The sequence below is a fragment of the Anomaloglossus baeobatrachus genome, chromosome 7 (assembly GCF_048569485.1).
Source record: "Anomaloglossus baeobatrachus isolate aAnoBae1 chromosome 7, aAnoBae1.hap1, whole genome shotgun sequence".
NCBI lineage: Eukaryota > Metazoa > Chordata > Amphibia > Anura > Aromobatidae > Anomaloglossus > Anomaloglossus baeobatrachus.
The window spans coordinates 282,334,019-282,360,019 of record NC_134359.1 but is presented as its reverse complement, the minus strand read 5'-3'; the positions used below and the strand labels follow the sequence as shown (position 1 = coordinate 282,360,019).

General features: G+C 47.6%; 2 protein-coding genes across 2 annotated transcripts; both read right to left on the bottom strand.

The window, feature by feature from the left end:
- Positions 1 to 10,611: 10,611 nt before the first annotated feature.
- LOC142246387 (histone H3) lies at positions 10,612 to 11,022 on the bottom strand. Its single transcript, XM_075319435.1, has one exon. The coding sequence runs from the start codon at positions 11,020 to 11,022 to the stop codon at positions 10,612 to 10,614; it is 411 nt and encodes a 136-aa protein (XP_075175550.1).
- Positions 11,023 to 11,736: 714 nt separating this feature from the next.
- Positions 11,737 to 12,372, bottom strand: LOC142246385 (histone H1.3-like). Its single transcript, XM_075319434.1, has one exon. The coding sequence runs from the start codon at positions 12,370 to 12,372 to the stop codon at positions 11,737 to 11,739; it is 636 nt and encodes a 211-aa protein (XP_075175549.1).
- Positions 12,373 to 26,001: the final 13,629 nt, after the last annotated feature.

Here is a 26,001-nt window from a genome sequence, read left to right as displayed (position 1 = left end):
TAGAGGGATAGATAGAGGACAGATCAATCAATAGATAGAGTCCCTGTGAGCACACACTGCATTTCTCACGAGCGGTAGTGTGTTCACATTACCGAACGTGGGAAATGACCTGTAATTACCTCTGCAGTCTCATTGCGAGCTTGCATTCTGCACAGTGTCAGTCGCGGCTGGATGCAAGCGTCGTGGGACCTACTTGGATTACGCCGGAGCTGTGTGTTGGGGGGTTAATAAAGGGGTGAAAGAGGGGGTTTTTGTCTTTTATTTAAAATAAAGGATTTTTCCGTGTGTGTGTTTATTCACTTTACTTACAGGTTAATCATGAAAGCTGTCTCATAGACGCTGCCATGATTAAGCCTGGAGTTAAATGGCAGCGATCCGCTGCCATTTAAGGCTACTTGTACACTTGTGTTGGACGGCTTCCGTTACTATCCGCAGCTTTGAAGAATTACGGTAAACATTGCAGGAAACCATTATATTCCTCATAGACTACAATTAGCTACGGATAGCAACGGATGGTCTTGCGTTGCATCTGCTGCATGACGCATCGTCGTTATTTTGATACTGTGTTGGGTGGAAGGAACGCTGCATGTAGCGTTTTTGTGTTGTTAAATAGCTCACCTTGATGGATTCTATTGGAATCTGCCACGGTGTCAAATGATTGTCTATGGTGGCAGTTTCCGCCGCTAAGCGCTAAGCGGCGGAATCCGCTGACGGATTTCGTCACGTTCTACTGCGCATGCTCAGCATGTCCAGCAGAACGATTAAAATCGTTTATAATCACTCCTGGTCTCTGTCCCCCCCTCTCCCCTCCTCTCTCATACTCACCGATCACGGGCGTGATGCTGCACAGTTGTCACAAAGCTCCGGCGGCTTTTCCTCTTTTGAAAAAGCCAGCCGCCCATTATTCAATCTCGTATTCACTGCTTCCCCTGCCCACCCTCGCCTATGATTGGTTGCAGTCAGACCCTCCCCCACGCTGAGTTACAGCTGTTTCACTGCAACCAATCACAGCCGCCGATGGGCGGGTCTATATCGTGCAGTACAATAAATAAATAAATAATTAAAAAAACAAGCCAAACTGCTAAAGGCTGGTATTGTCAGGATGGGAAGCCCCACGTTATGGGGAACAATAACGATATCAGCCAGCAGCCACCTGGATTTGCCCCATCCATTAGATGCGACAGTCCCGGGACTCGACCCGGCTCACCCCGAATTGCCCTGGTGCGGTGGCAATCGAGGTAATAAAGAGTTAATGGCAGCAGCCCATAGCTGCCACTAAGTCCTAGGTTAATCATGGCAGGCGTCTATGAGACACATTCCATGATTAACCTGTAAGTGAAAGTAAATAAACACACACACCCAAAAAAATCCTTTATTTGGAATGAAAGAAAAAAAAAAACACCCTCTTTCACCACTTTATTATAATCCCCAAATACCCCTCCAGGTCCGGTGTAATCCACACGAGGTCTGGCGACGCATCCAGCTCTGCTACATGAAGCTGACAGGAGCGGCAGTAGAACACGACCGCTCTCTATCAGCTCCACGCAGCAACTGAAGTGAATTGCTCTGTCAGCGGGGACGTCACTGAGGTAATGCCGGTGTGTGTGTGGTGATGATGGGTGCGGTAGTGCCTGCGTGTGCGGGGATGATGGGTGCTGTAGTGCCGGTGTGTGTGCGGGAATGATGAGGGCTGTAGTGTCGGGATGTGTGCGGTGATGATGTGGGCGGTAGTGTCGGGATGTGTGCGGTGATGTGGGCTGTCTCTCCATAAGGATGTCATCTCCTTTGTCTACACTTGTCCATCCTGTGCGCGGAACAAGACGCCCAAACACCTGACCTATGGCCGTCTCCTGCCTCTACTGATTCCCTCCATTCCATGGCAACACATTGCCATGGATTTTATCACGGACTTGCCGTTATCTTCTGAATATATGGTCATTTGGGTCGTGGTGCACAGATTCTCCAAGATGGTTCATTTCGTCCCCATGGTCGGTCTACTCTCTGTTCCGGAACTCGCCGATGCCTTCATTCAGCACATCTTCCAGCTGCACGGATTTCCCTTGCATATACAGTCATGGCCAAAAGTTTTGAGAATGCTACAAATATTAATTTTTACAAAGTCTACTGCTTAAGTTTTTCTAATGGCAATTTGCATATACTCCAGAATGTCATAAAGAGTGATCAGCTTAACAGCAATTACTTGCAAAGTCAATATTGGCTAAGAAAATGAACTTTAACTCCCAAAAGACATTTCAACATCATTGAATTTCTTCCCTTAAAAGGAGCAGCTAACATTGTTTTAGTGATTGTTCCATTAACACAGGTGTGGGTGTTGATGAGGACAGGGCTGGCGATCAGTCATGATTAAGTAAGAATGACACCACTGGACACTTTAAAAGGAGGCTGGTGCTTGGTATCATTGTTTCTCTTCAGTTAACCATGGTTACCTCTAAAGAAACACGTGCAGCCATCACTGCTCTGCACAAAAATGGCCTAACAGGGAAGAGTATCGCAGCTACAAAGATTGCACCTCAGTCAACAATCTATCACATCATCAAGAACTTCAAGGACAGAGCTTCCATTGTTGCCAAAAAGGCTCCAGGGCGCCCAAGAAGGACCAGCAAACGCCAGGACCATATCTTAAAACTGTTTCAGCTGTGAGATCGGACTACCAGCATTGGCGAGCTAGCTCAGCAATGGCAGCAGGCTGGTGTGAGTGCTTCTGTACGCACTGTGAGGCGGAGACTCTTTGAGCAAGGCCTGGTTTCAAGGAGGGCAGCAAAGAAGCCACTTCTCTCCAGAAAAAACATCAGGGACCGACTGATATTCTGCAAAAGGTACAGGAAGTGGACTGCTGAGGACTGGGGTAAAGTCATTTTCTCAGATGAATCCCCTTTTCGATTGCTTGGGACATCTGGAAAACAGCTTATTAGGAGAAGAAGAGGTGAGCGCTACCACCAGTCTTGTCTCATGCCAACTGTTAAGCATCCTGAAACCTTTCATGTGTGGGGTTGCTTCTCAGCCAAGGGAATCGCACCACTCACAGTCTTGCCTAAAAACACAGCCATGAATAAAGAATGGCACCAGAATGTCCTCCAAGAGCAACTTCTCCCAACTGTCCAAGAGCAGTTTGGCGCCCAACAATGGCTTTTCCAGCATGATGGAGCACCTTGCCATAAAGCAAAGGTGATCACTAAATATATGGCAATATATGGGGTTAATATCAGCTGTGATTTGACAAAAAACAGCTGCATCAAGGATAGTAATGGGGAGGCGCATGAGACTCCCTATAATCAACCCTATAAGTCAAAAGAAATAAACACAAACACAAGGGAAATCCTTTATTTGAAATAAAATAGACGCACACCCTCATTCCCTCCGCAGCTCTGTGAGGAGCGGTGACGTCACTGAAGCCACCGGAGTTCACACCCGGAGACTCCCAGGGTATCATGTGTGACCGCCGGTCACCTCTGCCGGATTGCGGGACACGGCGGCAGGGCAGTCCGGCAATCAGGTCACCGGAGATCACAGCCCGAATATCACCACATCCGCTCCTGTCTACAGCCTCACATTGTATAATTACACAACAGGACCACACACAGGTCTGTTTACCCCATATACTCCTGAGAGCTCCTCATATACATCCATACAGGGCCATATACTGCTGTGCACCTTCCATGTTGTCTACTTCCCATATTGTACTTTTTACACCCATATAAAGCTCCTTCATAGTAATATTCAGTGTTACTCCAAACAGTCCAGTATTAGTAGAATATGCAAAGCCCATACAGCGCAGTATACAGCAATATAGTGCGGACAGATCAATCACTCCCGGCCTGAGAAGAGGAAATAAACCGAATCACCGCGTGTTACCGAGGACAAAGAGCGGAAACTCTCAGCCATAGGGCGGGAATTTCAAATTTAACGTTCACCCAATCAGCAGTCAGTAAGGCCCTGGCTCCGCCCATAGACGTTTAGTTAACCAGTTACTGCCCGCGATGTTCCCAGTACCTCCATATAGTACTGTTATCTCCATATGCTACAAACCTCCATAAAATCTCAAAATGGTTTTGTATACCGACATTGCCGTATAACCCCATAGCTCTGTATAATGCAGTATATTCCTAATCTAGGACTGTGAACCGCAATATTACGCAATATATCTGTATAAAAGGTACTTTATATTCCCACTATAACACTATATACCGCGTTATTGTGCTGTATAGCCAGTCTCTCCAGTATCAGGCTCTGCTGTAGACAATGTGGTGGCTCTTAGAAGAGCCTTTGTGGTGTGGGGGATGGGAGCAGCGGTGGTGATCACTTGGCGCTGGTGTACTTGGTGACGGCCTTGGTGCCCTCGGACACGGCGTGCTTGGCCAGCTCTCCCGGCAGCAGCAGGCGCACGGCGGTCTGGATCTCCCGGGAGGTGATGGTGTGGCGCTTGTTGTAATGAGCCAGGCGGGAGGCTTCCCCTGAGATGCGCTCGAAGATGTCACCCACGAAGCAGTTCATGATGCCCATGGCCTTGGAGGAGATGCCGGTGTCGGGGTGCACCTGCTTCAGCACCTTGTACACGTAGATGGCATAGCTCTCCTTCCGGCTCTTCCTCCGCTTCTTGCCGTCCTTCTTCTGAGTCTTGGTCACGGCTTTCTTGGAGCCCTTCTTGGCGGCTGGGGCGGACTTGGCGGGATCAGGCATGATGAGACCAGAAATACCTCGTCACAAGAGAAGAGATTAGTGATCCTGCTCCTCCCAGAGCGGCCATATTTATAGACCGGCCATGCAAATGAGCACTGATGCCACATCGCAGTGCCATTAGGGGAAAAAGCATGTGACTTGTGGAAACATCACGATCACCGCCCCTGCAGCTCATTGGAGGATCCACAAGTCTCATTTCCATGGCTGACTTCAGATTCAGTCAATGACAGGAGAGGAGGGCGGAGCAGCAGCTTATAAAACACTCCGGAGCCGCACACGCGTCACATTACAGTTCTTTATCTGCTGATCTTTGAAAACGCAGCGATGTCTGGACGCGGCAAACAAGGAGGGAAGGCCCGCGCTAAGGCCAAGACCCGCTCATCCCGGGCAGGACTGCAGTTCCCAGTCGGTCGTGTGCACAGGCTTCTCCGCAAGGGCAATTACGCCGAGAGAGTGGGCGCCGGCGCTCCGGTCTACCTGGCCGCTGTGCTCGAGTATCTGACCGCTGAGATCCTGGAATTGGCCGGCAATGCCGCCCGGGACAACAAGAAGACCCGCATCATCCCCCGGCACCTGCAGCTGGCTGTGCGCAATGACGAGGAGCTGAACAGGCTGCTGGGTGGGGTGACCATTGCCCAGGGAGGCGTCCTGCCCAACATCCAGGCCGTGCTGCTGCCCAAGAAGACCGAGAGCGGCAAGAAGAGCAAGTGAGCGCCGCTGATCCGTCACCTGCCCGTACAACCAAAGGCTCTTCTAAGAGCCACCACATCCTCCTCATCAGAGCTGGTTCCGCTGATATCAGCCGATGTCTGAACTTATCGGATTGTCTGATAGAACAGGAGCACCAGGCGGTGTATAGATATATGTACTTCCCGCACTCCTGTGCTGCGTTTCCTACAGAGCAGATATTCAGGGCGTGAAATGAATGGGCTGATCTGCTCCAGAGCTGACATCATGTGGTGATGGAGCAGCGGTTGCTTTTCAGTTGACACAATTCTATAGTGTATACAGCAGCGCTCAGTATATACAGGGGATGGAGGGTCTTGTGCTGAGGACAGAGATTTATTGTCTTTGCCGTGGAGTGGAGACGCCGGGTTTTCATATAACTTAGTGCGGCTACCTAGAAGCAATCTTACAGAAGTCACAAACTTCCCCGCTAAATAGGGTCACAGTCATGCGCAGCCGGAACTATGGATACAGGTAGATCTGCCCGATCACCTCGTATGTTCTAGCAGGATGTGGGCGCTGCAGGGATTTGGGGGTACAATAATACTCGTTCTTCTCACAGTCGCCATATGTCAGGGGAACGGGTACTATTGTGGAGCAGGATCGGCCGATACTTGGCCAGTAATGAGTTAAATACGGGAAGGAGACACTTGTACTGGACTATACACCCCGGACTTATCTGTATTATCAGACACATGACAGATCAGTGACAGTTACAGCATTCCCCGGAGATCGCAGTCAGCTCACCCCACAGCAGCAGGACAAACTGTAAAGAAGGCAGGAGCACGTGTCACAGAAAAGGGACAGAAGAAACCGTCACCACTGAGCGGGAATTTCAAATTCGTCGTAGCTCCGCCTATATACACGTCATGTCATTAAGAGCGCTCATCCGTGTGTTAACCCTTTGGTGTCACCGTATCCAGCTGCGGTTTCAGTTACTTTTCCGTCTCCCGCTGCTGTGACCCTCCTGCCGTTATTGTGAACATCCCCCCCAATCGCTGCTCTCCGTCCATCTGATTATAACCTGCGCCTCTGCATATAGGGGGGATTATATTGTGAGGATTCAGGTCTGGGGCAGCTCTACAATACTCCGGATACAGCGCAGTCCTGTCCTCCAGACCTGCTGCCCCCGCACACGGTGATCGCGCTGGATGGAGGATGAGCCGCCATTATTATTCTGAAGGGTTATCATTAATCTTCGGTGGTCGCCATCGATCCGAGACTATAGTGCCCAAGACGCGGTGATTACACAGTAGTTTATAAACCCGGTACAGTTCGTCCATCTATCCAGCTGCCTCATACAGCGTTATTCCCGGTGAATATTCGCTGCACCCGATCACCCACACGGGTCTCACCCTAAAAATATCATTAAAGCAGCATCAACACATTCATCTCACAGCAGAACTTTGCTTCTTACTCTGTAGTAACCGCAGCACAGCAGGATATGGACTTTGCTCAGATATCTCCATGTTCGGCTATACCACCCCCATCATGTACCCCGGTGTTACATGATCAGCCACATGATAGATCAGTGAGCGAACAGCATTCACCAGGGCACAGGAGATCCGCCCTCCGCTCACCCCACAGCAGCAGGACATTGTAGCCTTTCAGGTAGATGTGGGTGGCTCTGAAAAGAGCCTTTGTGTTGTGAGAACAGAATAGAGCAGAATTAACCCCCGAAGCCGTAGAGAGTGCGGCCCTGGCGCTTCAGCGCGTACACCACGTCCATGGCGGTGACGGTCTTCCTCTTGGCGTGCTCGGTGTAGGTGACGGCGTCACGGATCACATTCTCCAGGAAAACTTTCAGGACTCCGCGAGTCTCTTCGTAGATGAGGCCGGAGATGCGCTTGACGCCTCCTCTGCGGGCGAGACGGCGGATGGCGGGCTTGGTGATGCCCTGGATGTTATCACGGAGCACCTTCCTGTGCCGCTTGGCGCCGCCTTTCCCGAGACCTTTTCCTCCTTTACCGCGACCAGACATCTTCAGAGTAGTTACAACAGAACAAGTGATGAACTGCTGCCGGCTCCTCCTTTATGTAGAGGATGGTCGGACCAGAAGGAGAACTGAAGAGATGACGCGTGTCCGGGCGTGTTTTACAGACTGAGAACTCCGCCCTTTCCTCTGCTGATTGGCTGAATACGGAAATGTTAGGGAGTTTGAATTTAGCGCCCTTTCTGCTTCTTTGCCGTTCTTTTGACTCTAATATAACTTCTTCCCAATGAGAATTATCCCAAATACAGTCCATAGATAAAATCCACCGAACACTAATGTGTTATGTAAGCACCTTTCCAGATCTCCCTCATTATCTCCCCAGTCGCTTATTCCTGCAGTCTATGTACAGATCAATTCCACAGCTACAAGCAGGAGGTCCGTGCTATAACATGATCTTACATTTTCCCAGAGAAGCGGCCTCACACTCAGGCGCCAATGTCCGGTGTGTGGAGAGATATAAACGGCTTCATCTATCACCAGCCAGAGGATGAAGATTGCTGAGTAGTAGCGCAGAGCAGGCGCTGGATGATGGGAGCAGTAGTTAGGCAGCAGTCACACGGCCGTATAACTGGGGCGGGGATCGCACACAATGCTCCGACTGGCGGAGGCTCTTCCTGACCGGAGCGTGAGAGGTCCATAGCAATAGAGGCTTAGAAAAAGCAAAATCCTTCAGATATTATCCAAGTAAATACTGGTAAAAAGATCGAGTAAATAGAGAGACCTCAGGGAGACCTGTTTGGTTACCCATGGGGTGTTTGGAAAACCACTAATAAAAAAAATGAAAAGAAAAACCGGAGAAACAAGTGCGGTATCCTGCAAAACAATGACATTTATTTGGGTACAAAAACTATACGAGATACAAATATTATATATAAAAAAAGAGGAAAAGATGACAGATGCAATAGACTTCAGGCAGGAAAAAAACCACTACAGACCTGTGTAATTACATATGGGTAAGTACCACCCTGCTGCCAAAGTCATAACAATTGTAGTCACAACCATGTAGTTATTCCATCAAATAATTATTATTTATATATATATAATTATACTATGTAAGAGGAATAAAAAAAAAAAATCAGGGATTACATACCAAAAAAACAAGAGTTTAAATCAATGCAGGGATAAAGTGCCAGCAATGCAAGGTTCTGGATATTTTAACAAAACCCCTACAAACTTACACAATTAGAACTGCCCTCCTTAAAGAAAAAAAATATGTACTCACAAACATCATCATTTCATCAAATATTAAGTATTGACAAGTGCTGCAATGCTGGAGGAATGTTTTTGCAAACAGGGATTACATACCAAAACAGAATAGAATGTAAATTAATGCAGGGATAAAGTGCCAGCAGTGCAAGGGTCTGGAGCCCCCCCAGGAGAGGTAACCACATTGTGCGTGTCACAGAGCAGGCTTCATCAGACAAGAAGTGAGGGGAGTCTATTCTAGTCAACCTATCATGTTTAGGTATTTAATCCCTGTTTTTTGCAATAATATTCCTCCTTCTTTGCAGCACGTTATATGTCAATCAATACTTAGTATTTGATGAAATTGCTACACGTTTGGGACTACAATTATGACTTTTTTTTTAGCAGGGTAGTACTTACCTATATACCATTCATGCAATTAAGCAGGTGTGTAGCAGTTTTGTTGCTAGATCCAAACCCGTGCACTACTGGCACTTTATCCCTGCATTTATTTAATCTCTATTATGGTTAGGTATGTAATCCCTGTTTTTTTTTGTTTTTTTTTTTTTTTGCAAAAAAATTCCTCCTGCATTGTAGTACATTATATATCAATGCTTATTGTTTCATGGAATTACTTTATGGTTGTGACTACAATTGTTATGACTTTGTAGAACAAAAGGACTCCGAGCAAAATAACAGGCAGAGGTGACGGATCAGCTCTTCAAAGTGAACTTTGTGATGATAAGACTGATATTGAGGTGATCAGGACAGATCTAAGCTCTAGTCCGCTATGCACCTGCGCACACGGGCGGTCACTTATAGGTGAAATTCTACTTTATCACTCACTGCTCGCATGTGTCTGATCCAGAGATATAACAATCAAAATGACTGCTGGAACACCATTGTAAATGTGAACAGGGTGCTAGCCAAAAAATACATAATCTATATGAAGTGAAAGCTGCACACCAAATTCAGAGTAATATGAACAAGCATAACTGCTTTATGATACATAAAGAATGAAAAATACAACTAGCCATATGAAAAATGGAAAAAAGTATTGTTGGTGATATTGCATAACTGCTGAGTATTATTTTGAAAAAAAGATATTTAGCAAATGTATTGATCAATTCATTACTGCCCCATAACCAATTCACGGTAATCACTTATTTATGGGGTCCCTAACAAAAGGTTAAAACCTGCTTGTGTGCATGGGTACCTAACCAAATGTTACCTCTATGTGCAGCTGAAACCTGCTGTGTATGGGAAGCAAGGGACCTGGCTATATAGGAAGTTGAATAATCATGGCTAAAGGGCGGGACTGGGTTCTCAGACAGGAAAAAAAAAAAAAAAAAAAAAAGATTGTTATGCAGGTTTTTTTCCTGTCTGAGAACCCAGTCCCGCCCTTTAGCCATGATTATTCAACTTCCTATATAGCCAGGTCCCTTGCTTCCCATACACAGCAGGTTTCAGCTGCACATAGAGGTAACATTTGGTTAGGTACCCATGCACACAAGCAGGTTTTAACCGCATATAGAGGTAACCTTTTGTTAGGGATCCCATAAATAAGTGATTACCGTGAATTGGTTATGGGGCAGTAATGAATTGATCAATACATTTGCTAAATATCTTTTTTTCAAAATAATACTCAGCAGTTATGCAATATCACCAACAATACTTTTTTCCATTTTTCATATGGCTAGTTGTATTTTTCATTCTTTATGTATCATAAAGCAGTTATGCTTGTTCATATTACTCTGAATTTGGTGTGCAGCTTTCACTTCATATTGATCCAGGGATATGGCCCAAGACCAAACCGATTATTTCCCGCATTGACTTCCAGCTCCGCAGTAATGGAGGATGGATGTAGATACCGACATTGCTATATAAACCGTCTGGTGCAGACACTAGAACGGAACATAATGGCGGATATAAGCGGCACCAGCTCTGATGAGGAGGATGTGGTGGCTCTGAGAAGAGCCTTTGTGTTGTACTCGGGGTGCAGGACAGATCTAGGCCCTCTCCCCACGGATGCGGCGGGCCAGCTGGATGTCTTTGGGCATGATGGTGACCCTCTTAGCGTGGATGGCGCACAGATTTGTGTCCTCAAACAGCCCCACCAGATAAGCCTCGCTGGCCTCCTGCAGGGCCATGACGGCCGAGCTCTGGAAGCGGAGATCGGTCTTGAAGTCCTGGGCGATTTCTCTTACCAGGCGCTGGAAGGGAAGCTTACGGATCAGCAGCTCCGTGGACTTCTGGTACCGGCGGATCTCACGGAGAGCGACTGTGCCTGGCCGGTAGCGGTGAGGCTTCTTCACTCCGCCGGTGGCGGGAGCGCTCTTCCTGGCGGCCTTAGTGGCCAGCTGCTTGCGGGGAGCTTTCCCTCCGGTGGATTTACGGGCGGTCTGCTTAGTTCTGGCCATAGCTCAGTATAGAGGAGAACAGCTGTGATGAGGAGCAGCGCAGAGAGCAGGAGATTTATACTCTGCTGCTCGTTTTCCCGCTTCATGCAGACCACCCCATTGGATATTTCATAAAATAACACAAGCTGCCAATAGGGTGTGATGTCCGCGACCAATCATTGCTCACAGTAGGCGGAGCCTGAGGGCCAGTAATCCCGCACTACAGATGCGGGTGGGGTCTCCGCAGCTCCCCCTTGTGGGTAGTGTATGTATCAGAGCAGCGGGTGTTACAGGAGCCGCCGATGTGCCTGTATTTGTATATTCCCGCAGAGCTGTACAGCGCCGCTCCCCCTCCTCATCCTAACGCGGGTTTCTATGTTCCCGGCTCCAAAATCTGATGATAGTGACTCTAGTACATGTGACTTGTAGGCTCCAATCTGCGCTCACAAGGGAGCAGCGACAGAAGAGCTCATTACACGCGCATCACTCCCGCTGCTGTGACCTGCAGGACGCGGCCGGGTGTGATCAGCTGCACACGTGATATGGCGGGAATACAGCGCCAGAGCCGGGGAATAATAACCCTCATTATAGTGACACCAGTGTGCGGGATCCTGTAGATGGCGACACTGTGCGGAAGAATGAAAATACAATGTCCGCTCCTGATCACAGCTCTGCCGGGACAAGGTGTTGGCTCTGAAAAGAGCCTTTGTGAGGGAGTATCAGGGCGGCTGCAGCTTATTTCTTAGCCGCGGGCTTCTTGGCTTTCGCAGCTTTCTTAGCCGGACTCTTGGCAGCTTTGGGTTTTGCCGCCTTCTTAGCCGGGCTCTTGGTCACTTTCTTGGGCTTCGGAGCGGCCTTCTTCTTGGGGCTTTTTGCCGCCTTCTTGGCAGCTGCGGGCTTCTTGGCCTTTTTCGGGCTCTTCTTGGCCGCGGTCGGGGCCTTCTTGGGCTTCTTAGGAGATTTGGCCGCTTTCTTGGCTGCAGCGGGTTTCTTGGCCGCAGCTGCTGGCTTCTTCTTGGCCACCTTGTCCTTGGTCTCCTGCTTCTTGTTCAGCTTGAAGGATCCGGAGGCGCCGCTGCCCTTCACCTGGAGCAGGACGCCTTTGGTGACCAGACTCTTGACGCCCAGCTTCACCCGGCTGTTGTTCTTCTCTACATCGTAGCCTCGGGCAGTCAGGACCTTCTTCACGGCGGCCAGAGAGACCCCACTGCGCTCCTTAGAGGCGGACACGGCATTGACAATCAGCTCGGAGACGCTGGGACCGGAGGATTTCTTGCTTTTCTTGGCGGCCCCGGATTTCTTCGGCTGCTTCTTAGATTTGGCGGCCGGTTCGGCGGCAGGAGGAGCGGCGGCTGGTGCGGTCTCTGCCATCGTGTGCTGCGGAAATAAAACACAAAAAAATCTCCTGTGAGAAAACACTGAGGCCGGAGCTGGAGGCGTCTGTTCTATATACAGTCTTACTGCGCACTGATTGGCTGCTGAGCTGCACCGTCCTGAGCTTCTATTGGCTGACATTGAGCACAGACCCCGCCTTCTCCCGACCGTACCAGGGTGAAGCTCCGCTCTCCCATTGTGCTTCCCTGCCCGGGATAAAAGCCCTTTATCGGCTACAGCCGGACGGGTGAGCGCGCTTTCTCCAGCACTTCCCATCCTCCAACATCTCCACTGAGCGTTTGTAGCCGTCACTACCAGAGAAGCCGGGAAACAGCGGAGAGAAGGTCCCGGGATCATCGCCGCCGTCCTCCCGATCTGCTCATCACTAAGGTGTCCGAGAAAATAAAACTACTGCGGGAGCTCGTCCTCCTATTCCGGGTCCTTGTTACCACCACGGGGATCTTCACTACAATTTACATCGTACAGGCTGCAGATTATACTATGTGCGACCGACCTGGAGCTGCTGAGAGCGCAGAAGGGTAACACAGGCGATGGTCTCCACTGCCTGCACCCCCCTGAGCTGGAATATAAATCTACCCCGTGTGTGCAGCGTATTGGGGTAACCAGGTCTCCACATTAGTAGATCATGCCCATAGGTAGATGAGTGCAATCTCCTGCAGAATATTGTGTCTTATCCTCTGTGAAGCTTTTGTCTCTGAGGCCTGTACTGGTGGGAAGAGCTGTGATGAGGCGATGACTTCACAATGAGACTCACTCCATCATCTAAAAGCAGAAAAATCCCCGTGTAATCACGGAAATATTAATTCACGCATGTGAAACAAATTGCTGTGGAAATGGTGAAATACTGAGGAAGTAGCAGAAACATAAAATGCATAACACCCACACACAGCACAGCTGTATATACTGCACAATCAGCAGCCTTATGTGTCCATAATAATAATTGAGCAGTGTATAGAGCATATACAGCAGTGTGTGCATGATATACAGCAGTGTGTGCATGATATACAGCAGTGTGTGCATGATATACAGCAGTGTGTGCATGATATACAGCAGTGTGTGCATGATATACAGCAGTGTGTGCATGATATACAGCAGTGTGTGCATGATATACAGCAGTGTGTGCATGATATACAGCAGTGTGTGCATGATATACAGCAGTGTGTGCATGATATACAGCAGTTTGTGCATGATATACAGCAGTGTGTGCATGATATACAGCAGTGTGTGCATGATATACAGCAGTGTGTGCATGATATACAGCAGTGTGTGCATGATAAACAGCATTCTGCGCAGTGTGTTCAGGCTACACGGTAATGTATACACTATATACAGCAGTGCATACATGACATACAGCAGTGTATACAGTACTGTATACACAGCAGTGTGTTGAAGATATTCAGTAGTATACAATATATACAGCAGTGTGTACAGTATATATAGCAGTGTGAAACGAGGGCTTCTCAATGCGACTCACTCCCCCATCTAAAACAGGAAAAGCCCTGTGTGATCACTGAAATATTAATTCACCCATCTGACACCAACTATTGTGCAAAAGGTAAAATACGGAGGAAGAAGCACAGACCAAAAATGCAGAATTAGCACAGAGCACAGCTGTATACATTGCACAGACTGCACAACTAGCACAGCACACATCAACAGTCTTATTTGTGTCTATAATAATAATAAAGCAGTGTGCACATTATATGCAGCAGTTTACAGTGTGTACAGAATAGGCAGCAGTATTTCCAGTATATACAGCAGTGTATACAGTACAATTTCCTCTTATGCTTACTTTCTGCAGACTTGCAGAGAAGAGCACACGGAACATCTTCCTGATGCATCTGTGAACTTTAACAATTCTCCAAAAAGTGCTCCAAACGGTCGAAGACTGCTAAAGAGAAGGGAAGGTTTGAAGACATGGAGAAATCTGACAAGGTTCATTATCAACGAGAAATCTAAGCTTACATGACACCAAAAAGAAATAAAAAAAGATGTTAAAGGACCCAGACGCACTAAAGAGACCACCCTCTGCTTTCTTTTTGTTTTGCTCCAACTTCCGTCCTGAAGTAAAAGGAGAGTGGCCAGGTCTGACCATTAGGAACATTGCAAAGAAAGTAGGAGAGATGTGGAATAACATTTCATCAGATGACAAGGTGCCTTAGAAGAAAGCATCCAAAGTGAAGGAGAAGTTCAAGAAGAAAAGCAAGGAAAGAATGTCACAAAACAAGCATTACCATGTATAACTGTAATATAACAATCTGTATTAGAACACATAACACAAGTTAAAAACAATTACAAAAAACATCCAAATGGTGCCTAGGTATCCGTTAGCAATAGATAAATAGATTGAAAGATATATATATATATATATATATATATATATATATATATATATATATATATGTCCAACAATGTAGACCAGCTCACTCCTGTGAGCCACCTGGAGCCTCAGCTGACCTGGTTAACTCCGTTGTGTCCGGATCAGGATGTAGGAGTCCATCCATACAAATGTGAACAACAGAGCAAAGTCCAGCAATAACGTGAGCAATCTAGGATGCTGTTAAAACAAATTTTCTTTCCATTTCCAGAAAGAATTTTTTTTTAACAGCATCCTGGATTGCTCACGTTATTGCTGGACTTTGCTCTGTTGTTGTTCATATATATATATATATATATATATATATATATATATATATATATATATATATATATATATATATATATATATACACAGATCATACTTCAGCAGACCTTGCAATAATGCCTGCTAACAGCAAATATGTGTTTGGTTTGATCCAAGCCAACAAAAGATCAAGATAAGAAGTGCGGGGAAATGTCTATTGTAAATGGGAGTGAACAAAACAACCCATGAATAAATCACGGATAACGGACAAAGACGCTAATTAGCAAAAAAAATCAATATGCATATCTGTAGGTGCTATTGACCCCTATGAACGGAAATAAATAATGACGGCAATGTACATGAAAAACTGCTCAAGTGGGCGATAAGCAGTTGCAAGGTAAAAATGCATGTAATACAGACCATCTATAGGCGAGAAGCAAGATGGAGATAAGTCAAGTCCACGGAGAACAAAACACTTGGTCAGAAACCATTAGAAGCACATATGGGCAAAATGCGCTATATAATACCACATTTGCTATTAGCAGGCACTATTGCATGGTCTGTTGGAGTATAATCTGTACAAATTTGTGGCTGGCTATATCTATATATACACACACTTTTATTCTATTTATCTGTTGATAAGGGACACCAAGCATCATTTGGATTTTTTTTTTGTTACTCATTTGTTGTGTCATGTGTTCTACACTTTATACAGATTGTTATTTTACAGTTATGCATGGTGATCCTTGTTGTATGACATTCTTTCCTTGCTTTTCTTTCTGAATTAGTCTTTCTGCCATAAGAGAGCCCATATTATGGGGTAGTGCCCTCCCTCTCTTTACATTAGAAGTTAAGAAGGATAGAGCAAAATTAGGCCCGTGCTGAACCCCAAAAAAGTAAGAGAGCTTTTCTAAAGTTAAAAACCAAAGAAAATCTATGAATATGTAGTTTTGTTTCTAAAACTGTATTTATTTCCGTTTTATTTAAATTCAGTGTATACAGCAGTGTGTATGATATATACAGTCGTCTGCACAGCGGGCGCAGCCTGTGACATCTGGGAGTGTCATAGGCTGCGCCCGCTGCATCTCATTGGTGTCTTCACTAAACAAGAGGCTTTAGATCCATCCAATGGTGAGAAGGGAGGGCGGGGCAGCACCCGATAAAAGCGAATGAGGAACCAGCACTGACATCACACAAGAATTGTGTTTACTTTGAGCTGTTGGAGAGAAGATCAGAGCGATGTCTGGACGCGGCAAACAAGGAGGGAAGGCCCGCGCTAAGGCCAAGACCCGCTCATCCCGGGCAGGGCTGCAGTTCCCGGTCGGTCGTGTGCACAGGCTTCTCCGCAAGGGCAATTACGCCGAGAGAGTGGGCGCCGGCGCTCCGGTCTACCTGGCCGCTGTGCTCGAGTATCTGACCGCTGAGATCCTGGAATTGGCCGGCAATGCTGCCCGGGACAACAAGAAGACCCGCATCATCCCCCGGCACCTGCAGCTGGCCGTGCGCAATGACGAGGAGCTGAACAGGCTGCTGGGTGGGGTGACCATTGCCCAGGGAGGCGTCCTGCCCAACATCCAGGCCGTGCTGCTGCCCAAGAAGACTGCTGTCATGACCACCACCAAACCTCCTAACTTATTAATCCCTCCCTTATTTCCAATCGACGCAAAAAGGCACACATACCACACGATCTCTTTAGTGGACGGGGTCGGCCACAGCTTTATTTATTATATTTCCTTTCACTTCTCTTTATAAAAACGTCTCCTTTAAAACTTCAACTTCTCAGAATACTTGAAACGATTGTTTCACCATCTTTTTAACTCCAACACGGTGTGGCCCTCCGGACTCCCAGAGGCCAAGTTCGCACTCGGTCTCATTAACATTGATTGAATTTACCGCCAGCTGTGACTTGAGCATCAACTCTGTAATAAGAAAGACCATATCACCATCTTTTTAACTCCGACACGGTGTGGCCCTCCGGACTCCCAGAGGCCAAGTTCGCACTCGGTCTCATTAACATTGATTGAATTTAAGACCATATCATACACCAGAAAGGAAAATACCATTTAAGGGAGGGAGGGAGGGACGCTTGTCAGCCGATGCTGGAAAAGAGGCCGATTCCCCTTGCTTCAAGCCTCATAAACACCAGGAACGTACCATCAGGAAAAGTAAGGGTGGGGGAATCCAGCCAGGTCCCATATACCATATAAGGGGAGGGGAAGACACAGCCACTGGCCTGTATAAGCACTGTGGGAAAAGCCTGAGCCAGGCACCCCCACTAAATGAAATGGGTATTGAACTGTTCTTAATTAACCACTCAATTCCTGTCCCAGTCTTAAGGGAGGTAAAAGGAAGGTGTAAGCCCAATCCTGAAGCCCTGCAGACAGCAGTCAGTGACCACTTCCTTATGCAGTTTGTAGTCCTCCAGACTGCTGTCATGACCACCACCAAACCTCCTAACTTATTAATCCCTCCCTTATTTCCAATCGACGCAAAAAGGCACACATACCACACGATCTCTTTAGTGGACGGGGTCGGCCACAGCTTTATTTATTATATTTCCTTTCACTTCTCTTTATAAAAACGTCTCCTTTAAAACTTCAACTTCTCAGAATACTTGAAACGATTGTTTCACCATCTTTTTAACTCCAACACGGTGTGGCCCTCCGGACTCCCAGAGGCCAAGTTCGCACTCGGTCTCATTAACATTGATTGAATTTACCGCCACGAAGGGGCTGGTGTACCCCTACACCACGCCCCGACCGCCACCACACAAAGAACCGCCTGCTCGACCCCGTCCAGTAAACCACAAACTGTGACAAACAATTCGTATCCTGCCACTTTTCTCCATGTCAATACGTCTAACTCACCCTGTCGTGTAACTCTCGGGTTATCTAGAACCAATAATAATAACCCTAAAGTAGTTGTTACCCCAACCCACTCTGCTGACGTACATTGCCACTGACAGCACCTGGATCCAATACCGACCAAGACTCCCCTTCCAACACACGCAGGTGTTCCCAAAACCAAAAACCTTTGGTCCTGGCCTACTCGCAGCCTTCTGGGCAGCCCAACATATGCCTGACAACAGACACTAGGCCAGCGGTGACCTGCCGAAATACAAACGCTAACTTCGGAGCATGCAACTACAGCAAAACGGTCTGGCTTCCATTTACAAACCCACCAACACGTTTAACTTGATTCCCGACAAGCCCACTCCGTATACCTAGAGCTGATCCTGAACAAATGGGTTCAAAATCCCTCGGAGATACCATGATCAAAGTTCGGAAAATGAAAAGCGCAAAGAGACCAGGCGCCTTGCCACGTAATCCAGACTGCATAATAGGGTACTTTTGGCCAGGCACAGATTTTAATATAATCCACGCACCCAGGATTGTCCTGGAGCACTTAATTTGAACCGCAGCATTTAAATGGTTACTAGGACAACATTATACGCATTGGTAATCAGTAACCAGGGCAACATATGCGCTCATCCACCTGCCCTGGTCCCTGATACAACAAAGTCCTGTACCCAAAGAACGCCAAAAAGGAAACCGCTCCAAAACCACCAGAACAGACCACAACACGCGCCGCCTGCTGCCTCGTTAATAGTTCTTGTGAAAGCTGAAACCAACCGTTTTCTCTAACACTGTCGAATACGAAGCCCTTTGGGACCTCAGCTGTTGCAACTAGCGAACTATATTCTTTTAAGGGGGAACTGTCGAAACAGTGCCTGCAGTTACGAGAATCACTCTTACCAACGTACACCGCTCCCTCTACATCTTACCATATGTGTCCCAAGTTGTTACTGCACCAATGATCTGACCGAGGTCATAGCTTATTCCTCCGCTACCCCATATCACCTTCAAACGTGCCCAAAAGTTTCCTGGTATGCCTCTGGCAGCAACCGATGAAATTCCTGCCAAAGCGAAAGAGAGAATCAGCACATTTATTTTAGACACCTGTGACATGTCTAGTGCGAGGCCAAAATATATATGAAGAATATATATGTGAAGTGAACTGGGACCGAAAATACCCCTTTTTTTTTTATTATTATTATAATATTTATCCGAGCAGCATAGACCCGATGGCGCATGATACAACCGTAAACCGAACAGCTCCTTGAGGACCACAGGGAGTGCATGTTGTTCAATATTACCTTAAGATACAGTCATAAAACCATCTACAGGTCCCTTAATCCTCTCAATTTTGCCTTTGGGGGCCAGAAAACCGTGGCCACGAAATCTAGCTCAATATCTAAAACAGGGGGGAAGGAAGGGTCACCGAGACGCCGCATTAACCGCTGAACCAGTCGAACAAACAAGGAGATATTCACAACTAAAGGTATCCAGAATGAGAGCTGTCTTCAAGCCTGACTACCACCAACGAGCCACGAGAAACTATAAGTGTTGAGTTAAACAATATCTGTTAAGTTCTTTTGCCACAAGACCCAACGGTAAATGTGCATGTTGTGAAAAGGGGGTGTTCTAAAACAGCTGCCGTTCTGGCCAAAAATTTTTAGCTTTTTTTTTTTTTTTTTTTTGTGGTTTATCTAGTAGTTTAGTTACTGTTGATTTCAAGTCCGAAAAGGCGGAGCGCTAGAAAACGGAAGGCATGAAAAACCGAACGTAAGGGCCGCTCACAGGCTGGCCTCTGCCATATTATTGGTGTACAAGTCTAACTCCCTACCTATCTCTACACAGGGGACCTTCGGCCGGGAAGACTTACCTGGTCTGGATCAACGGCTGCACGTGAATAACATTCGCGCTTTTATCACCCAAGCTGCTATCACAAAGAAACCTATTGGGTACCAAACTGAACCCTGAAACTCATGCGTCGAATTGAGATTACAGACCCCTTTCATTAAATTGTTTTCATAACTATTTATATTATATGTTTTATACTAAAATTAAGGGGTGTTTTAACCTACTTTAGTATCATATATCATATGCACTTTAGGTTTTTTTTTTTTTTTTTTTTTTTTTTTTTGTTTTTTTTTTTTTATAATGTGAGCTTATATTCAATGAACCTATTTACCTAATTACTTCAATGTATTGTATAACAATAGTTCAGATGTATTGCCTACCTCTTTGCCGCTATTTTTTTTTTTTTTTTTTTGTAAGATATAGTATGTGCGTTAACGTTACAATATTGATGGTCTATTACACACTACTGCACACAGCTTACTGATATGTATGCTGTAAACTCTCTCCCTAGTAACACCAGCCGCACACAGCTCACTGACCCATATGCTGTAAACTCTCTCCCTAGTATCACCAGCCACCCACATACTGATATGTATAGCTGTAGGCTCTTTCATCTTGCAAAATTCCTTAAACTACACATGTCATGCGTTACAACTGTGTAATCTGCACTGTGCACTGAATCCATATATGTGAGCTCAGATTAGCACTCCTCGGCCATCTAATAATTTGCCTATGCCTTCTCTTTTTATTTTGATCTTTGGAAACAAGCATCCAAATATCAACCTACTGATTCAACCAGAGACTCTCATGTAACCAGAGACTCTCATGTATTACAGAATTCTCTCTTGGTCTGTTTTTTTCTTTTTTTGAGGAGCACATTGGACTAAACCGACAGTTTTAAAAAAGGCGCAGCTTGGGGTAAAACAATTTTTTTTTTTTTTTTTTTATAATATTACTTGAACACTGTAAAGGCTTAGCTAAGGGTTCTCTCCACTAGCTTTGCCATAAGGGCTTAATGGTTGATACTAAACTACTACCGTAACCCCATGCCCCAGCAAAGGTAACTTACCATCCTGTTCGAATGCAGCAGAAGTGAACCCATGCAGGTACAGCAGCACTGCGCTGCAGCAGCAAGAGCCCCATGCAGGGACAGCGGCCCTGCGCTGCAACAGAAGTGGACCCCATGCAGGGACAGCGGCACCGCGCTGGCAACATGGCCACGCGGGACGGCCCACTGGCCGACAACGATGATCCAGGCTGCTTCATTCTTGGTCTGTTGGAGCTGCTGGAGCAGAAGACCCATGCAGGGACAGCGGCACCGCGCTGCAACGTAAGTGTACCCCATGCAGGGACAGCGGCCACTCGCTGCAACATAAGTGGACCCCATGCAGGGAGAGCAGCACCGCGCTGGCAACACCGCCTCGCGGGACAGCCCACCGGCTGACAACGATGGTCGGGACAAGCGTGCACATGAACATCCACTGTCTCTGGAGGAATGCCTGCAACAGCGCCTTCAGCCCGAGGCCGAACTCCTTCCACATCCATCTATCCCACCACAGCATTCACGTGACCTCAACCACGTCCTGCAATACCTGCGCACCATACCCGGAGCAAGCGAATCCTTTAGGCGGGAATTGGGATCAGAGGCGGGCTGGAGACTGCTGCGGCGGTAGGTGGAAATGGGGGGAGGGGTGCTAATGGCTCACCTGCTGAAGATAAGAACTGATCGTTCTCCCTTAGAGCCTGCACTGAAGAGCTGCAGTGTCAGTTTACATTAGCAGCTTTGTCCGTCGAAAATGGCGCAGCAGGGATTGGAGGGGCACGGCTACAGGACAACTCTTGAGAGCACGGGCATAATGTGAGAAACTAAGAGGGGGTTGGGCGGTACCCGTCACTCACACAGAGGGGGAATGGTTATCTACCACTCGCGCCGCCGCTCACGGAGACCAGCGGAGGCCTATGGTGGCCGACGCTCAGTGTCCCTAGGTCGTTGGTGAGTACAGCAGGAGCTGAGGCAGAGCCTATGAGGTGGGTCAGGCGCACCGAGCGCTCTCGTCGTGACTGAAAATGCGAGCCCTACCTGCTGCATCACCCAGCAAAACAGACAGACACGCTTTAAGCTGAACATCATCGGTCTTTAGGCGCACGGCCATACTTGCTATTCTGCCTTTGTCAGCCATCACTGGAAAGCTGACACGCTTGTCAGCCGATGCTGGAAAAGAGGCCGATTCCCCTTGCTTCAAGCCTCATAAACACCAGGAACGTACCATCAGGAAAAGTAAGGGTGGGGGAATCCAGCCAGGTCCCATATACCATATAAGGGGAGGGGAAGACACAGCCACTGGCCTGTATAAGCACTGTGGGAAAAGCCTGAGCCAGGCACCCCCACTAAATGAAATGGGTATTGAACTGTTCTTAATTAACCACTCAATTCCTGTCCCAGTCTTAAGGGAGGTAAAAGGAAGGTGTAAGCCCAATCCTGAAGCCCTGCAGACAGCAGTCAGTGACCACTTCCTTATGCAGTTTGTAGTCCTCCAGACCGAGAGCGGCAAGAAGGGAAAGTGAGCGCCGCTGATCCGCATCATCCACAACACAAAGGCTCTTCTAAGAGCCACCACATCCTCCTCATCAGAGCTGGGGCTGCCGATATCGGTCGATGTCAGCACTTCTCCCCGTGTTTAACAGAAGCACCAGGCTGTGTATAGATTCCTGTACGATCCGCACTTCTGTGCTGCGTTTCTTATAGAGCAGATATTCAGGGTATTATTATTTATAATTATAGCGCCATTTATTCTATGGTGCTTTACAAGTGGAAGAGGGTATACCTACAACAGTCATTAACAGTACAAAACAGACTGGTATAGGAGGAGAGAGGACCCTGCCCGCGAGGGCTCAGTCTACAGGGAATGGGTGAGGATACAATAGGTGAGGACAGAGCTGGTTGCCCAGTGGTGTACTGGACTGAGGGCTATTGTAGGTTGTAGGCTGCTTGGGTCTTGAGGTTCCTCTTGAAGCTTTCCACAGTAGGGGAGAGTCTGATGTGCTGAGGTACAGCATTTCAGAGTATGGGGGATACACGGGAGAAATCTTGTACACGATTGTGGGAAGAGGAGATGAGAGGAGCAGAGAAGGAGATCTTGTGAGGATCTGAGGTTGCGTGCAGGTAGGTACCGGGAGACTAGGTCACAGATGTAGGGAGGAGACAGGTTGTGCATAGCTTTGTATGTCATGGTTAATGTTTTGAGTCGTTGGGTGATGGGAAGCCAGTGAAGGGATTGGCAGAGTGGCAAGGCTGGGGAGTAGCGAGGGGAGAGGTGGATTAAGCGGGCCACAGAGTTTAGGATAGATTGGAGGGGTGCAAGAGTGTTGGGAGGCCAGAGAGCAGGAGGTTGCAGTAGTGAAGGCGGGCGATGATGAGGGCATGCACTAGTGTTTTTGCTGATGAAATGAATGGGCTGATCTCTCCAGAGCTGACATGTGGAGATGGGGCAGCGGTTGCTTTACTGGTCTCACAATTCTATAGTGTATACGACGCAATATATACAGGGGATGGAGGGTCTTGTTCTTCCGAGGGCGGAAATTTGTCTTTGCTGTGGGTAGATAGACCGGGTTTTCACATACACTTAATGCGGCTACTAACCAGCAATCACCTGCCACAAATTTCCCCACTAAAAGGGTCACAATCATGCGACACTAGATCTGTGGGTAAAGTGTAGATGTGACCGATCACCCTGAATATTCCACGAGGATGTGGGGGTAAAGTCGCTGCATGTGTGAGAACATGTGGAGCGGTATCTGCCAGTAAGGTGTTAATCCGGGAAGAAGACACTTGTACTGGATTATACACCCCGGCGTTATCTGTATTCACATAACAGATCAGTGACAGTTACAGCATGTACCGGAGATCGGCAGTCAGCTCACCCCACAGCAGCAGGACAAACTGTAAAGAAGGCAGGAGCACGTGTCACAGAAAAGGGACAGAAGAAACCGTCACCACTGAGCGGGAATTTCAAATTCGTCGTAGCTCCGCCTATATACACGTCATGTCATTAAGAGCGCTCATCCGTGTAACCTTTTGGTGTCACTGTATTCAGCTGCGGTTTCAGTTACTTTTCCGTCTTCCGCTGCTGTGACCCTCCTGCCGTTATTGTGAACATCCCCCCAATCGCTGCTCTCCGTCCATCTGATTATAGCCTGCGCCTCTGCATATCGGGGAGATTATATTGTGAGGATTCAGGTCTGGGGCAGCTCTACAATACTCCGGATACAGCGCAGTGCTGTCCCCCAGACCTGCTGCCCCCGCACACGGTGATCGCGCTGGATGGAGGATGAGCCGCCATTATTATTCTGAAGGGTTATCATTAATCTTCGGTGGCCGCCATCGATCCGAGACTATAGCGCCCAAGACGCGGTGATTACACAGGAGTCTATAAACCCGGTACAGTTCGTCCATCTATCCAGCTGCCTCATACAGCGTTATTCCCGGTGAATATTCGCTGCACCCGATAACCCACACGGGTCTAATCCTAAAAATATCATTAAGCAGCATCAACACATTCATCTCACAGCAGAACTTTGCTTCTTACTCTGTAGTGACCGCAGCACAGCAGGATATGGACTGTGCTCAGATATCGCCATGTTCGGCTATACCACCCCCATCATGTACCCCGGTGTTACATGATCAGCCACATGATAGATCAGTGAGAGCGAACAGCATTCACCAGGGCACAGGAGATCCGCCCTCCGCTCACCCCACAGCAGCAGGACATTGTAGCCTTTCAGGTAGATGTGGGTGGCTCTGAAAAGAGCCTTTGGGTTGTCAGAATAGAGCAGAATTAACCTCCGAAGCCGTAGAGAGTGCGGCCCTGGCGCTTCAGCGCGTACACCACGTCCATGGCGGTGACGGTCTTCCTCTTGGCGTGCTCGGTGTAGGTGACGGCGTCACGGATCACATTCTCCAGGAAAACTTTCAGGACTCCGCGAGTCTCTTCGTAGATGAGGCCGGAGATGCGCTTGACGCCTCCTCTGCGGGCGAGACGGCGGATGGCGGGCTTGGTGATGCCCTGGATGTTATCACGGAGCACCTTCCTGTGCCGCTTGGCGCCGCCTTTCCCGAGACCTTTTCCTCCTTTACCGCGACCAGACATTTTCAGAGATGTGAGAACAGAACAAGTGATGAACGGCCGCCGACTCCTCCTTTATATAGAGGATGGTCAAACCAGAAGGAGAACTGAGGAGATGACGCGTGTTTTACAGACTGAGAACTCCGCCCTTTCCTCTGCTGATTGGCTGAATGCGGAACTGTTAGGGAGTTTGAATTTACCACCCTTTGTGCTTCTGCAGTTCTTTTGACTCTAGATATCCAGCTGGCCCGCCGCATCCGTGGGGAGAGGGCTTAGATCTGTCCTGCACCCCGAGTACAACACAAAGGCTCTTCTCAGAGCCACCACATCCTCCTCATCAGAGCTGGTGCCGCTTATATCCGCCATTATGTTCCGTACTAGTGTCTGCACCAGACGGTTTATATAGCAATGTCGGTATCTACATCCATCCTCCATTACTGCGATTACTGCGGAGCTGGAAGTCAATGCGGGAAATAATCGGATTGATTTTGCTCCATATCTCTGAGATCAGACACGTGCGGGCAGTGAGTGATAAAGTAAACTTCACCCATTAATGTAAGATTCTAGGTGACCGCCCATGTGCGCAGGTACATAGCGGAAAAACAAAAGAAACTCCTAAAATTCAAATTTTAATGGTATCCGATTAAAAGGGAAGGGAATCTTCCAACACCAAATCATAAATTTCCTTCAAATTGAAATAAATATCAATATTAAGAAAATACAAGGGGGGGGGGTTTGACCCTTACAATGCCCTAGATTCACCCCTTCCTTGCCGCGGAGGTCGGCGCCCTAAGAACCTGCGCAATTGGCGCCCCCGCTCTACGTCGATTATCCCTCCTGGCCCTAATATGGCCCTAGGAATTGTTCTCTGGTGTTCGGGGCAGTCTCCGCACCTTACAGAAAGATCACGTGATCGCATAACTCTGGCGGGGATCCCACCCAATGTCTGGACTGGCGGCGGCTCTCCGGGCCGGAGCTTCAATTTCTAATGATAAAACCGAAGCAAGTGGGGTATCATGCAAAACAATGACATATCTCTTTGGGTACAAAAATCTTATGAAATATAAATATGTAAAAAAGAGGAAAAATGACAGATGCAATACACGTCTGGCAAAACCATATTACAAATTGGTAAGTAATACACTGCTGACAAAGT